General features: G+C 38.7%; 1 protein-coding gene across 6 annotated transcripts in view; it reads right to left on the reverse strand.

The window, feature by feature from the left end:
* Nucleotides 1-15,725, reverse strand: part of RPS6KA5 (ribosomal protein S6 kinase A5) — a 70,396-nt gene that overhangs the window by 53,875 nt on the left and 796 nt on the right. For 5 of the 6 annotated variants that reach the window (XM_074149980.1, XM_074149978.1, XM_074149977.1 and 2 more), the window contains exon 1: nt 3,930-3,993. Coding sequence is in view for 1 of the 6 variants with exons in the window: in XM_074149975.1 (XP_074006076.1) it covers nt 3,930-4,001 (72 nt within the window). In the remaining 5 variants the exon portion in view is untranslated. Of the gene's footprint in view, nt 1-3,929; nt 4,002-15,725 lie in introns of those variants that run through there. The other variant, XM_074149975.1, reaches the window with a different exon arrangement.

A 15,725-nucleotide genomic window follows, 5' to 3' on the forward strand; every position in this document is an offset into this window, starting at 1 on the left:
CAAAAGTTAAGGTAAACTATTTTCTTCAAAATTGATTTGAAGGCACTACATACTGCTGAAGGCAGAACAATTAACGAACAGCAGCCTGGATCATCTTCTTACTTCTTTCTTTCCTTGTTAAATGTAGGATTGCAGTTGCTTTTCTCTCTATTATACTGAAACACCTCTGACGTTAGCTCCAGTAAAAAAAGATCCTTGCTACTGACCTCCAATTTAACATCCAGATTCTTAAAGAATTCTCTGATGGACAAATGGGACAAATTTATCCAGGTTCTAGGTTCATAGACTGAACACAGTCCCCCCTTTTCAGTCTGCTCTTCATACAGAAAAATAATTTCCTTATTCCAAACTCAGTCTCTGATTGGCCGTCCCACCTGCCATTCAGTATCCATCATAGCTGCCCTCACCAGTAACCGAAGAAAAATTTTATTGGAGTTTGGAATTATTTTTAGACACTCCCTAATCGTGGCTCACTCTCCTGAGCACAGTAACCCCAGTTCATTCTTCTCCTTTTATGAGAGGAGAATATTTTCTCTCTTCCTCAATATGCTTTGAAAGATCTAACCTAATTTCACAGTCTTAACTTTATCAGAATACCTTCTGACCTCTTAGATTGAGCTTTATTATACTTGTGTAACATTATTTTGAGCCAATTATTTAAATCTGACATTCATCCTACCCATTTTCTTCCCTTCATATGAATATATCCGTCAGATTCTAAGTATCTTCCCCACATCTTGCAGCCTGTTGCTCTGAGATGTGCTGGTTACACTGCGGCAGGCCTCAAGTCATACAGAGATGAGACAGGGGCTCCTGAAGGAGTGAAACACCTCAAAGGAATTAAGGGATGTTCCTCTAAGAAGGTGACAGGGCCAACAGCCCAGCTGATGTGCCACACCTGGAAACATTCCAGGTCAGGTTGGACAAGGCTTTGAGCAACCTGATCTAGTTGAAGATTTCCCTGCTCATTGCAGGGGAGGCTGGACTAGATGACTGGACTTCCCTTCCAGCCCAACTATTCTATGAATACAGAACGCATGCAAATACCTTCTGAACTTTTTCCTAATTTTTTTGTGAGAGCAAGCCTAAGGAAGACAACCGAAATGCAGATGAATAGGTTTGTACAAGACAGTACAAGTTCTAAATGAGGCCTTATGCTTGTACAGTATCATTTAAGACAAGTCTGCAATAATAGCCTGCTAATCCAAATATTTCTGACTTGCGTTATTGTGATTATAGACTGTTTTCTTCATGCTTCTTCTCATTCCCCCAAGTAAACATGTATTCTGGTACAAAGAGCTGAGAAGTCAGAGTAGTCATACTCACTCCTCCAAACCTCAATTCAAGTATGACAACAAGAAGTCGCAGGCCTGAACAGGACCCCACAACTCATGACACAAGAGAGTTAAGATCTTGTAGCTACACAGCCATGCATAAAGGGGGTTAGAGTCTTATGAAGTTTTTGAAAAAATAATCTCTCTGCTATGGAAGTTGCAGGGAAAAAAGCCAAGATACAGCACACAAGAAAAACATACAGTCAGTAGGATAGATAAATAACTGCATATATAGATCCAGACTTTTCACAGGCAGCAGATACTGTGAGGTCTATGACGTTTCAGTTGGTTTTCCGTACTTAAGATGGAGCGCTTACACAATAATTCTTGCTATTGACAAGGCAGTTCTAGAACTTTCTAAAAACTAACTTTTTACAAAGTGGTTTGTATGTCATTAAACTAACGGCACCAGAGCCAATTTGAACAAGTTGTCTGTGGTTCTGTCTGTATTGGACAGTAGGTCCAATACTCACAGAAACTTATTTCACAGTAGAAAGTGCCAACACTGACAAATCACAGATGGTCACTTCCCCAAAAGCAAACAGAACCAGCTCCATTCTGATCAGGTCATTTATATTTAATGCTGCCCAGTAATTGGCAAGCAACAACCTCTGATACACCCAGTGCACTAGTCTTAGCTGTGATACACTGAAGACTGATCAAAGCTTCTAGACTGCCCTGATGGTCTAGATTTTCAAAGCAAGAACCTCAGGCTATGATTGAAATTACGTATTTAAGAAGTGCAACTAGCATTTCCTCAACAAAAAACAATACTACTCTTCCTACAAATGCCAGTCCAGGATACTCAATGTGTCCTTGGGTGTATAAAGCTTGTAGGAAACGTTTAGTCAGTTCTTGAAATAGTCAGAAGTCTACTAAGACAGAAGTTGTTTCTGGAGCAACATGACTACCAGAGCAGGAAGAAGACAGGCGGCTGTGCTTCCTCAGCTTTTTTGCTTTTTCTTCACACATACACACACTGTCAATCCCATTGTCAACCCACTGAAGTAGCCTTTTCTGAAAGGGGTCACTCAAAAATTATCCTGTTAACCTGAGTGAATAGGATAGAGCTTTTGGACTATGAGACTAAGGACCACCCGCTATGATTAAGAGCGTCCCACATCAAGAAAAATTTGGCTGATATGTTCATGAAGAAGGGAGGATGTGGAAGGTAGCAATGAATGACAGACAAAAGTTTAACAGCCGCAAAAGGTGCATTTCAGAGGTACCAACTAAAGACATTAGGAGGAGGTTGGGCTACCACTAGTCTGAACTTGAAGACTGACACTTATGAAACTACCAAAACTTACTTTGTATTCCAAATGCAATAGCTGTAATATTAAGGTGATCTCAGACTAATGACAGTGGCAAGGAAAAAAGAAAAAATTCAGGTATGGGACTGGTATTCATACACAGACACACATATAATTAAAATTAAAATCCAGCCAATGTTTTCATCAGCAGGAGAGAAAGATATCCCCACAGAAATGCATAATTATAAGTAATTTCATTTTTATCATCCCCACTCAGACCACTACTGACCACTTCAGAACCACATAGCTGCTTCTACCTATGAATATGCAACTTATATCTATGAATATTAAAGCTTCCTTGCCTCTACCACTAACTACTAAAATTTAACAGCAGAGGTTGAATTGTTAGGCCTGTTAAATTTAAACGTTAATAAATTACTTCAGAAACAGAAAAATATACTCTCAGGTGATTTAATGGCTTAATGAATTTATGAAAGAATTTGTACAATACCTAAATGTGAAAAATCAAAAACCTTTGCTCTTTTCAGTGACACATCAGCTCATGCAAGTATAGCCTCACTGCTAACCATTAATGGCTGATAACATCCAAAATTTAATATCATAACTTCTACCTTCTACAGACCTTGATGATAGTCCACCTTCATGATTATCCCAATCTACTCAACACTGCATCTGATGTTAACACTGACAAAAAAATGTGGAAACACATTAAGAAGTATAAAAGCTATTACTTTTGGTCTGTGTACAGGCCTTTGTGTGTATCCCCTTGTTAAAGGGCAAAAAGCTTTTTTTATTGGTTACAGTCAGCAATCCTACAATATCCTACAAACCTCCAACATTGTGCTTAAATCCACAACACAACAGTGAACATTTTTCATCTTAAAAATTACTGGGACTTCAATAAAAAAAACTAGCAGAGCCAATAACAACTCTAAAACATACAGTTAAAAGAGTGGGGCATCCTATTCAATAATGTTCTGACATTACTGTTTCTTTCCAGAAATTAATGAAAAGTCTGCAAATTTAATAAAATTATCCAGATCATGCCTTAACTTAGACCAGATTTTTCACAAACTATATTAAATTGTCACAAATCTCAAGCCATTTACTTTCTATTTTTAAAAAGTACATCTTCAAAAGTGCTGTAAACTAGAATATGCAACCTCTAATTTTACACAATATATGTGAGAAAAAAGTGAAGGAAATTATGCTATCCATATATCTTCCTAAATGTCCCAATTACCAAAACCTCAGCTCGAAAACAAAACTATACTTAAGATTAATGCTCCAACATTCCATTTAGAAAAATAGTGCATCTTACCCCCTGTTCCAAGAACTTTAAGGAGTTCGAAGTTTTCAATCCCAACTTTCTCTGCATGGCCTGTCAAATTTGCTGAAAGAAAGAAAAAATTCATGTCAGATGTGTAGTGCACCAAAACATTATCCTGACATTTTTTTACAGCTTCAGTAAACACGAGTTAGCAGATGAATGAAATCAGCAACACTAAAAGGGTGTTCCAGTTGCATACTGTTCTGTTAATTTGAAAGGCAAGGGAGAACATTTTTCTTGCTGCCATTGGTGTTCCCAGAGGTTTAAAATCACAGAATAATAACTGAAGCCTGTCTAGCTTGTATACACCATTTTTCATCCCATCACCAGGCACCTCCAGAAAGAGTCTATTTCCACCTTGTCTGTAATCTCTAATCACATAGTTATAGACAGCAATCAGGAAATCCCTTAGCCCTCGCACCCTGAATAATCTCATGGTCTTGCATTATATGGGTATGGATGACATAAGCAGAGCTCCAGTAACTATTGATGCATTTAACATAGCATTACTAAACCTATAAAGACCCTCCGTTACCATGAAGTAGGAAAGACCTTGAGTCCACATAACCATCAAGTCTAAAAATCTAAGCTGCTACAAAGTTGTTTCATTTGTTGGGGAGGAGGGGAGTCCTACATTTATACAAATCTATACCACTGAGGAATTTTTTTGTCTAACATACATTTTTCTAAGCAGGAAAGTAAAGAGCCCTATTCTAAAAAGGAATTGTGGTGGGTTGGTTGCTGTTGCTTTGTGGGATTTTTTTCTTTTATAAACTGTAAAAAGAAAGCGTTAAGCATTTCCCATTTTTTCCATCTTTAAATTCCTATCATAATACTATCCATCCATTCGCATCAATATGACTGCAGGCCATTCAGCAAAGCTGCTCATTGAAATGATCCAGGTTAAAAGCAGTAAGGCAAAAAAGTAACTGAGTTTGATTATTATTAACCAAGTTCCCCAATCCACAGCTGCATGAACAATTTTACTAGAACAATTACAGATGCAGCATCAAGCTGCAGAAGCTGGCATGGCTGCTAAAAGAATGCCTCTCAAAGAGCAACTTCAAGCAAAACCGTATGTCTAAAGGCTAGTTAAAAAAAAAAAACACAGCACAACAAAAACACCCCCAAAAAACCCTTAGGAAAGATGTGCAAGAAGCTTTCAGTAGCAGCACCACAGATTTCAAATACAAACCACAGAATCATAGAATGGTTTGGGTTGGAAGGGACCTTAAAGATTGTCAAGTTCCACCCCCCTGCCATGGGCAGGGACACCTCCACTAGAGCAGGTTGCTCAAAGCCCCATCCAGCCCGGCCTTGAACACTTGGAGGGATCTCTTAACTAGAAGAAGAAAACTCTTTGATAGGAGATGCTGAAATTAACTTACTCCATTCAACAGAAATTCTCATTTGGTTTCATATTTCTAAGAAACTTTATCAAGACTGAATTAATTACTGATATATATAGTTTATCTCCATTCACAGAAAAGCAGTAACTCAACAACTCAAAAATTTGAAGCTTGGAAAAGACATCTCTCTGCAACGGACGAACAAGTGTAAAAAATCCAAACGCTATTTAGATGAAAAAGAAAATACTTGACTTATTCCAACAATCCTAGGAATCTGTACACATACACAAAATGCATCTAGTTGGGAGAGGGTAACATTTGTGCTCTCACGCAAGTCACTGATGAAATCTCATCTAAAATATTATTTTCAATTCCTATCGTTCATCTTTATGAGGGATTAATCAATCTTGGAGTAAGTGCAGAGAGGCCACTTGAAATTACTGAGAGATGAGAAGGTCTGAAAGAGCTTTTAGGATTTTTTTCTTGTACAAACAAGTACACATGACAATAACTTTTGCAAATCTGAGGGAATCTACAAGCTATTCTAATACTACATGTAACGGACAAAAACCCCCAAAACACAGCACAGTGAAATTATTATTAGAAAAATATTACTTCTGTGATCAGTCCCATTTTAATAACATGGAATAGACAAGACAGCACCAGAATAATTAACCAATCAATGAGGCAGTATGCACCCACGAGTTGAAGTGAAGCTTGCTGTACTATTTTCATTGCAAACAGAACAAATACTGGTGCTCCATCACAGTCGTTGATGAAGCCAGCAGTAAGGAAGATGCACCCATGTGCCAAGACAGGAGTAACAGCAGGTAAGGCCAGACTGAGTTAGTGTCTATGGAGTTACTGTAAGTCCTGTCACCATCAGATAGCAGTCTGTCTTAAAGCAACTTAATATTACATATTACTCTTCTTAACAAGTGCTGAGAATGGTACTCAACGTATACAGTTTCAAAACAGTGTCCTTCCTGCCAGGACAGCAGGAGTCAGGGACTATCCCAAAACGACCAGGACTAGTGTCCACAGTTTTAATGAAGCAGCAGATGTCACTGAAGAGATTCAGGACACAGAAATTCTCCAGCTACTAGCTAAGTAAGTGGTGAATTCAGAGTGGGAAGAAATTTTGCGCTGAGAAATCCACTGATTTGGATCTTCCATTATGGAGTAGTCCAGAAAGGTTTTATCATCTCACATCCTTTAAGAGCTGTCAGCAGAAGGCTTTTCCATTAAACACCCTTCTAGAAAGTAGAATAGTCATTTAATCCTGCCACATTCTTGGAACTGAATAGGAAGACAGTGAAACACAGAAATGCTGCCTCAACACGCTGAAGACTTGTACTGTTGGCTATAGTCCTAAAACAAGATCAAGTCCTAAACTCAACCCATTAATCTAAACTGGACCATAAACTCAATTTAACGTGCATTCCACATTCAGTAACATTAGTAAACCCTTTATGAGGTTACACAGCAAAACACTGAGTGATTCCTAGTTTGAATTGTTATGTACTTATTTCAGTGTGAGCCGTAATTTTGCACTATCCACTTAATCCCATTTTTACTTCCATTTAGGAAGTTTAATTGCCTCATCCTATAAAGAAATATATAAATAAATAATTAAACCTCTTTAAGGTTATTGTAACATTAATTTCATCTTAAAAGGGGAAAACTACATCACAAATAAGCATGTTATCACTATGAAATAAATCCCACCTCATTCTTTTTGCATTTTACTGAGGAAAAGAGTCATCCCACAAGATCAGATAGCTAAAAGATGTTGGGGTAGAGGTAGGGGTATGACAGGACACTTGAGACATACAAGATCTCTCTCAGAATTACTCCCTATAAAGCAAGAAGTAAAATTATCCTTAATAAACAAAACACCAAACTAGATCTTCAAAGCTACAAGAAGAGATTAACAATTCCCAGAAAGGGCTTCTCCCAGTGTTCCCACAGCTGGCAGTGGCTGGCTCCAGCAGCTGGACTCAGTCCACCTCTGAGGTCATACCCCGAGAAAAGCAAGCTGAACATGTCAGTGCCACATTCTTTCCAGTGACACTGCTGGAGGACTTCTTTGTCTTCACCTGCTGAAACCAGGTGCAGCACTTCTCCATGTCCTAGCTGAGGTACACTTTCTCCTAAATGCCCAAAGATCAGTCATTCTATTGACCAGTCACCCCAGGAACCCAAAGGCCCACTGCTAGAGGACCTTTCACAAGCAACGCTTTCCGCAGTTACAAGACAACTGTTCCAAGTTTGAGAGGCTTTAAAGGATTGCAACAAGAAGGTCACTACTACTACCGCCACTGACAGGACACCAAAAGGCTTCACCCACCCCAGAGACCTCACCATGCTGGGATTGGTATCAGAACCTGACTCAACAACTGCCTGAACCTACAGGAGAGCCAGAGAGGGACTCTGTCAGGAAATGTAGTGACATGACAAGGAGTAATGGTTTTAAATTGGAAGAGGGGAGACTTACATTAGATATTAGGAGGAAACTCTTTACTGTGAGGGTGGTGAAGCACTGAAACAGGTTGCCCAGGGAAGTTGTGGATGCCCCATCCCTGGAAGTGTTCAAGGCCAGGCTGGATGGGGCCTTGAGCAACCTGCTCCAGTGGAGGTGTCCCTGCCCATGGCAGGGGGGTTGGAACTCGATGATCTTTAAGGTCCCTTCCAACTCTAACCATTCTATGATTCTAACTATCTGTCAAGAGTGCAAGAGGATGAACGCTCTGGCATCCAGCTAGCAGTATCTCTAACAATTAGTATCATAACATTTCAGTGTATGCAAATACGTCATTTGGAAACGGTGGCTTTGGGAAAGCTCTTAATTTAAGAACTGAGCCCAAGAAAAGCATTTTTGAAAACAGAAAGTTTACTTCTCCATGCCCTTTTTCTTCAAGTCTGTTACCGGATCGACTGAAGAGAACTAAGGAAGGGAACTAAGCTTGGACAGGAAGAAAGTACCACCCAAGTCAACAGGATGAGAGTTTCTCCACAAATAATCTGAAGTCACACATGACACGGCAGTAGAAAGAACGGTGCTACATCATGAAAAAAAGCGGTAAGCTGAGGGTACCTTCTAGGAGACAAGCTAACTGCATAGGTGCACGATTAGGAAAAGCTTCCATTTACAGACTTTCTGCACTAGTCCACAGTAACTGGCACTGGATCAGCATGATAAGGAGAGTATCTCACTGTTGCCCTCAACAGATCAACCCAGACACAAAGACTAAAGGGAAAGGCCAAGACATCACGGCATCCATAAAAACAAAGAGGAAGTAGCAGCACTGGTTGCTATTACCACCTCTGAAGGCAGAAAGAAAGGACTATCTAGAAATATTCCCACTGAGTAGACAAATCTCTGCATGCAGGGACACTAATGCATGGGGATCTGTATTGTCATTCTTGGCCCCCAGGAAGTAGGACAGTCTGTTTAACTCTGGGAACCACAACAAAGTCTTTCTGCTTGATGGAGGATCTGCAGATGACATAAGAGACATGACTGTTCCCTGCACTATACCTGAACTTTGAGATGACCAAGTGTGAACTAAGAACTGTGCAAGCTGGTACTGTTTGCTTTTAATTGTATTTTTATGACCTTAAGAAATAATATTTCAACAGTGGTTGTTTTCAAGTTAAAACGTGCTGTGTCCTCTGTTTCTGGACACCATTGCATATAGGTTTTGAAGCAGATAGATGAAACTAGAGCTTCCCTCTACTGAACCAGATCAAGCAACCTTCAAAGACAAGCTCTGCCTGAAAGCTGTGACTTGTCTCTGCTGTTCTCTGCAACGTGAGACCAGCTCTGCTCTTTTATTGAGCAGAACAATGAACCTCAGGCAATTTAAAGCAGAACAGAGGAAGCAAGAAGGAAAACAGGAGAGAAGACAGTCTGTAGTATTTCAAACTATTATGTATTCAAGGCCTGGTACCAAGACCAACTTGATTCTAACCTGTTACTTCAGAGAATAGCCCATCTCCACTCCCCTAACAGATCTACTTTAAGTCACAGCAACAAAGAACAGATGATGTTTTCGAAGTTATATGAACACAAACTTGAGTTTATGCCTTACACAGAGTGAAGAGTGGGTGGTTTTCCTTGAAATTAAGCAAAACTAGCACATTCCTTCAGGGGGGAGGGAAGGGAGGAAGGGGGGGGGGGGGGAAACACACAACAAAAAACCCACAAAACCACCACATAACAGAAACCACACAACCATTGCTTCTTAGACACTGAGGAAAATGCATCTAGGATGTTATACTGGTTTTCTGCTACATATAAAATTATATTTTGATTCTAACTGGTTACAGCAACCGAGAACTATTTGTGAAGGAAAGTCAAGAATATTCCATGGTCCTTGAAAGCTGACAGATGACCAAGTAGTAATTGTCAGGTCCCTGAACAAGAATACCATTTAATCAGGACAGGGAACTATCTTACAAACTTTAAATGGAGGTTAAAAAGCCGATCATCTCAAGGACTACCTATATTTTTCTTAGGCCAAAAGAGAATTTAGATAAAAAATAAAACATACACACAGTTCTGAACTCACATCAAAGAAGAGAAAACGCAACTCGTGTTACTCCAAACTCTAGGATCACAACTAAGATGAGGTGACAAGTGTTCATTCTCTACAATATTAGATGCTTAAGGAGAAAACCATCTGAACTGAAAAAAATTTTCAAGATCTCAAAGCTGCTGATCCCATTCCAGAAGGCCTGGAAGCCAAAACTTTGCACAGCCAAAGATGACAAAGACCTACGAAGAACTAGTTAAGCAGAAGGCAGCATGTGGAGATTCAGAAGCATGAAATGCTGTGGGAAACATGACAGGGAACAATCATTACCATATGAAAATAGACTGAAGCTGCAGAAGACTATCCCACCAAAGTTATAATCTGTACATCAGAACCTGAAATAAAGACAAAAGTGCAGACATCCAAGATTAATGATCCAGACCCGCAGTAGCTGGAACTGGAAAATGCTCCATGTTAAGGTGCATTTGCAACCATCAGCAGTAGCTCTTTTGCTGTTACAGAGGTGATTTTGCTATGAGGTTTGTCATTACTGTGAGATGAATCACTACAAGGTCACCAAGATTCAACCTCGAAGCACCTCCACGGTTAGCAAGAAGCTTAATGTGCAGTTAACACTATGCATCACATAATAGCCAAAAAACCCCAAACATAATTAGGCAAGCTGCTAATGAATAAAGTTGCTATATATAATCTAATGCTGAACAAAGCCAAAATAGTCAGATCAAAGTAACAGATATCTAAAGACTGTGCATACCTTTTCAAACAAGAAATTACTTCTAAGTACAAGGTATGAATCAACTTTGGTCGTCTTTATCATCAGAGCTCAGTAAAGCACACAAAAAAAAATACACTATTCAAACACAGGCACTTTGCGTGTTAAAATAACAGAATATAGATTTATTTATCAACAGAAGAAGAGAAACTGACAATTTAAATTTTGATGGAATGTGTTTACATATTAGTTTATGCAGACATTAACCGGGAAACTTAAAAATTGTCTTCAGAATTATCCTCTCTCAGATAAAGCTTTTATAACCATCTGTCCAAGCCAGCATAAAATATTTGCAGATGCCAACAAAAACTGGGAAGAGGAAACAGTCACAATAGATCTCCAAGCAAAACACAAAAACAAGTGAAGTGACTGTGTGTAAGGCAAGTCCTTCATGAACCAGGCCATCTGCCTATCTACAGAATGAGTCAGAAGCAAAGAAATGTTAGTAGAGCTCGCACTTCATCATTAGGATTGTATAAGGGTTAAAAAAAAAAAAAAAGAGAGAAAGAAAGAAAGAATGTTTACCATAAGATATGAAATGATGCCAAGCAATGAAGGGGATCCAACATAAATATTTACATGGAGCATATAGTGGCAAATCACACCCTCTCATACCCAGGCTTCCTCCTAAGTTTAAACAACTCAGGCAAGTGTTTTCTGAATTGCCTCCTGAATAAAATCCTGAAGTGCATTAAGGTGGCATATAATTCTCCTAACTCTCCTGTGGAATCCAGCATAAGTTTTTAAACCATCATATTTAGAATACACTGGAACAAAGCTAAAAAGGCTGACAACGAAGACTGCGACTACTAGTCCTCATTTCTATTATATATTTTATAGAATATCACTGAAGCAATGAGAGCAAAATGAGCAATGGTCCCAGACCCTTTAAGAGATATTTTTAGCCAGGTTTGTTAGATCGCAAAGCCTGGAAAAAAAGCAAACAACAGATCAAAAGTCAATCTCCTCCTTCATAATCAGAACTTATCATAGTCAAAGATACGAGAAGATAATTAAAAATAAATTCCTAGACTATAAAACATTTTTTACAAGTATTGATTCTATAAAGAGTAAAATCCAGAGATTTAAGTTGTATTAAGGATGATTCATAAACTTACTCTCTTTATACTTCCCACAGTAATATGACAACACATATATTTTAGTGCTCAAAAGAGAAAAGTAGAAGTAAAAGCAATCCAAGCTTTGAAATACTCAACTATTAATCTATGCTTATCTCTAAACAATAGGACAGAGTCAACTAGGACTAGGACAGAGAACTAGGACAGAGTCAAATAAAAAAAATAATCTGCATCTTACAGAAAATATTATTTTAAAAGTATCTTTAAACTTTCAGAAGAAAGTTTCCTTTAAAAAATTAAAAAATAGATTACTGTAGAGGTGCCAGGTGTAGCTTCATAGCGAAGGTTGAATAATCCATTTAATGCATGATTCATCATGGTTTTTTTGCCATAGGAATTTTCATAATGCTTTCCAGTTTACAAATAAATCCATTCTAGCTTAAGTTCTCATTCAAGAAGGGGTAACTAAGAATTTGCAATATTAAATCCTTCAAATAGTCCATGTATTTGTTGTCTGAAGCCTTTTATAGTTTCATACTGAATTATAAATTAGACTGACTCAAGTGGAAGTTCCTCTGCCTCTGGAGCCCTGCAACCCACTGCTGCATTGACTTTTGGGCTATACATGCCTTTGCACATCAGGTGTTACAGTCAGAGAAATTGCAAACAAGTTCTTTAGTCCAAAATTTGTGATAGCATTAAGATGAATCCAGTATCCTCTTCAAAACGGACTTGCCAGAAGGACAAGAACAATGTCTTAAAGCAAAACAAACAACAAAAATACTGCCTATTGCCTATACATTCATGGAATGCCTGGAAGTTCCCTTCAAGATCCCAGTTTTGCTAATCTCTGCCTCTCACTGGGCAAAGCAGGGAGCACACATGATTCTGAAAGATGGGCAATCTCCTACCTAGTCACATACCTGAAGGGTCAGGATCCTTTGATCCTTTTTTTTTTTTTTCTTCCCCAAAAAAACCAAGAGCTATGACAGAGGGGGAAATCTCACTGTTAACAATTCTTCTTACCTTCTTACCTTCCCACATCACAAGTCTTTTCCTCTCTGCCCATATCTTTCCCCGTCACACAAATTTTTTTCTATAATAGGCTTTACATATTGTTCTAAGGCATTACTAGGAAACAAAATGTGAAGAGGCAAAGATAGTCTTTTTTCACCGTAAATAATACATAACTTCTTAGGTCTCCAGAAAAGATTAGAAGTTGTACTAACTATGAGGTTAGCCTTCAAAAATAAAACCTTTTCCTTTATAAGATTCCAAAAACAAATGCTGCAGAAAATTTCATTTTCTTATTATTTTCACTGGAGAGCCTCAGTGAGAATCAGTTACCACTGCCTACTGTTTGATCCTTGGCATATTTTCTCTTCTACTTCCTGAAAAGAGAAGGCGATTCCACTTTCCCCAAAAACTCATTTCCTTCCCAAAGTGAGAAAAGAAAGATGGTGAATATTCTGAAGTGTCTGAATTGCAAGGTTTCAGTCAAGGAAGAAATGGTTTGTGTGACAGGATAAGAAAGGAAAAAAAAAACGTTGCTAAATATACTAGGAGAAAATCATTATTAACTGAAATGTGTCCTAAAAGTCACTGCTGTGTCTGATCTGCAAAATAACCAACTGAAGGAACAATCTCTGAAGCATATACATGCTTACAGTTTCACAACATGCTGATTCTTTACATCATTAAAATAAAATAGATATACACAGAGTGGTATAAAATAGATATACAGAGAGCCCAGTACTTGTAATACAGCAAATCACATGGCATCTCACAGAGGCACTCGAGTGTTATGCACCACAGTTCCTTCCCTATCACAGATCCAATCTACATGCCTATGAAGTGATGTTTTTTCTGCAATTGCTTTTTTTGTCATGCAACAGAGGAGTTTCAGGGCCCTAAGAATATGGGATACAGAGCTAAAATTAAGGTTGACCCTAAATGTCAAAGCCAGCACTGTAATTTTGAAGTCAAAGTTTAAAAGAAGTCAAACTGTGGTGTGATAGGGTTAACAATCAGCTGAGAGCTGAGCAGAAATAGCTCTGCATATGCTCTAACTGTGCATTTTCATATGCCGCAATACTTGCTCAAAGGTAACAACAGTCAGCTGTTTCATTCTTGAAGACACACATTTAATCTTAAATTCAAGTTTTATAGTATGTTCACTTACTCGCTTGACCGTCATCAGTGCCTGTCTCTAACTAGTCTAATATTTTTAGAGCAATTGCAAGACCCAAGTAATTGCAAATGCAAAGTATTACTGGAGGTTCACCTGCATTTAGTTGATCTGAATACACAATTCTTTGTACTTTGAGTTTGTTATCAAGAGGTTCAAGCAACAACTTCCACAATATGAAAATGAGACACTCCCTTCTCAAAGAAGCCACTATTTCTACCACAATAGTACACTCTTTAAAAGCACTGTGGAGACTGACCTCTTTTTCATCCGCTGACAGCTACTTTCAATACGTAATTTTAAATCATTCAATTAGTCATAGAGCTAGCGACATCACAGAAACAACACAGAGAGGAGGGGAACACTGGAATCTAATCAAATTGTACATTAAAAAGATATTAATGGTATACAGCCTCAGTATGTAAGAGTGATGAAGATCCTGTGGCTCCAACTCTAGTTCTTGCACATCCCCTCACCCTCTTTCCCAAAATGAAGCAAAAGCAAATAATCAGGCTGCATGCTTTAAAACTGTGGTGGGTTGACCCTAGCCAGCAGTGAGGCACCCGCACAGCCAGACCCTGAGAAAAATAGCTGAAGCATCCTATAGATCTATATATTTCTATACGAATAGAAGCTGTGTGCAATTTTTCTCCTCAAATTACCATATATCTCTGTGCATTGTGTAGAGACAAGTTCTGAAACAGTATCTTGATATGTCTTGCATAGCAATGACACTATTGACACCTTCAGGAGTAGGAGTCTCCCAGGAGTACATGACAGAGCAGCTCCCTCCTCCACCCTAATGCTCCAGAAATAGACAAGCCATTGCTAGAAAGCATTTTTCAGAAAGCAGAGTTTTCTAAATACTTAATAAGGAGAAGAGAATGAGAAGGGGAGAAGCAATTGATTCCTATTAAGCTGAACTTCAGAACCTTAGAAAAACACAAACAAGCTTGAGAGTTTTTAAATTAAAAGTAGCAGTACTTCCTGAATCTACAAAGTTTTAAGAGCAGGAACAAAATCAAAATTGCTTATTATGCTATATTAGACAGCTCTTTGTCTAGTTTATATGAATGCGTTTATTCTTCAAACTATCTTTAAATAACTATGTCACAGGGGATACGTGCTGTCTCAACTTTTATAGAAGAAATCTAGACATATCTGGGTAAATATACAGAATAAATGTGTTCCACTTCCCTCTACCCCTTTTTCTCCCGCACACTGAAATCTAGCAACACCCGACGAGACAAGTATGTTTTCCACCAGCTCTCTTGCTTGCTGCTTCTTGAAAGAAGGAAACTCCAGTCCCTTTGGTTTCTGCGTAGCTATCAGGAAGAGCGCCTTTTTTTTTTTTTTTTTTTTTTTCAGCTGCAGTGATAGCTCCGCTCCGCTGGGGCACCTCCACTGTGCCCCTAGACCCGAGTGACAGGGGGACAGAAAGCTGAGAGTGACCAAAGAGACCCAGCACCACCACCCGCCTTCCCCATCGGCCCATCAGCGGACGTCAGAGACATTAACCCGGGGGGGGGGGGGGGGGCGTTCCCCCCAAACTCCTGAGGTGAACAGCATCATATACTTACTTTAACCTCATCATGAAGAAAAAAGAGGATGAAAGAAAAGGAATGAAGGTTAATAGCACCTCCATTGTTAATAAACACAAAGACTGTTAAGTCTTCATTATGTTTTAAAAGCACTTCTAAATCAACAGTAAAATCCAGATTTACTGCAGCATTCAAGTTGCCTGGAAACTTCTGAAAAGCAGAGAGTCCCTATTAAAAAAAATACATAAAGATCTTCCCCAACACAACAACCTACGACAGAGCTTTTCTGCTGTGTCTTG

The sequence above is a fragment of the Numenius arquata genome, chromosome 6 (genome assembly GCF_964106895.1).
Source record: "Numenius arquata chromosome 6, bNumArq3.hap1.1, whole genome shotgun sequence".
In the NCBI taxonomy this organism is placed as follows: Eukaryota; Metazoa; Chordata; class Aves; order Charadriiformes; family Scolopacidae; genus Numenius; species Numenius arquata.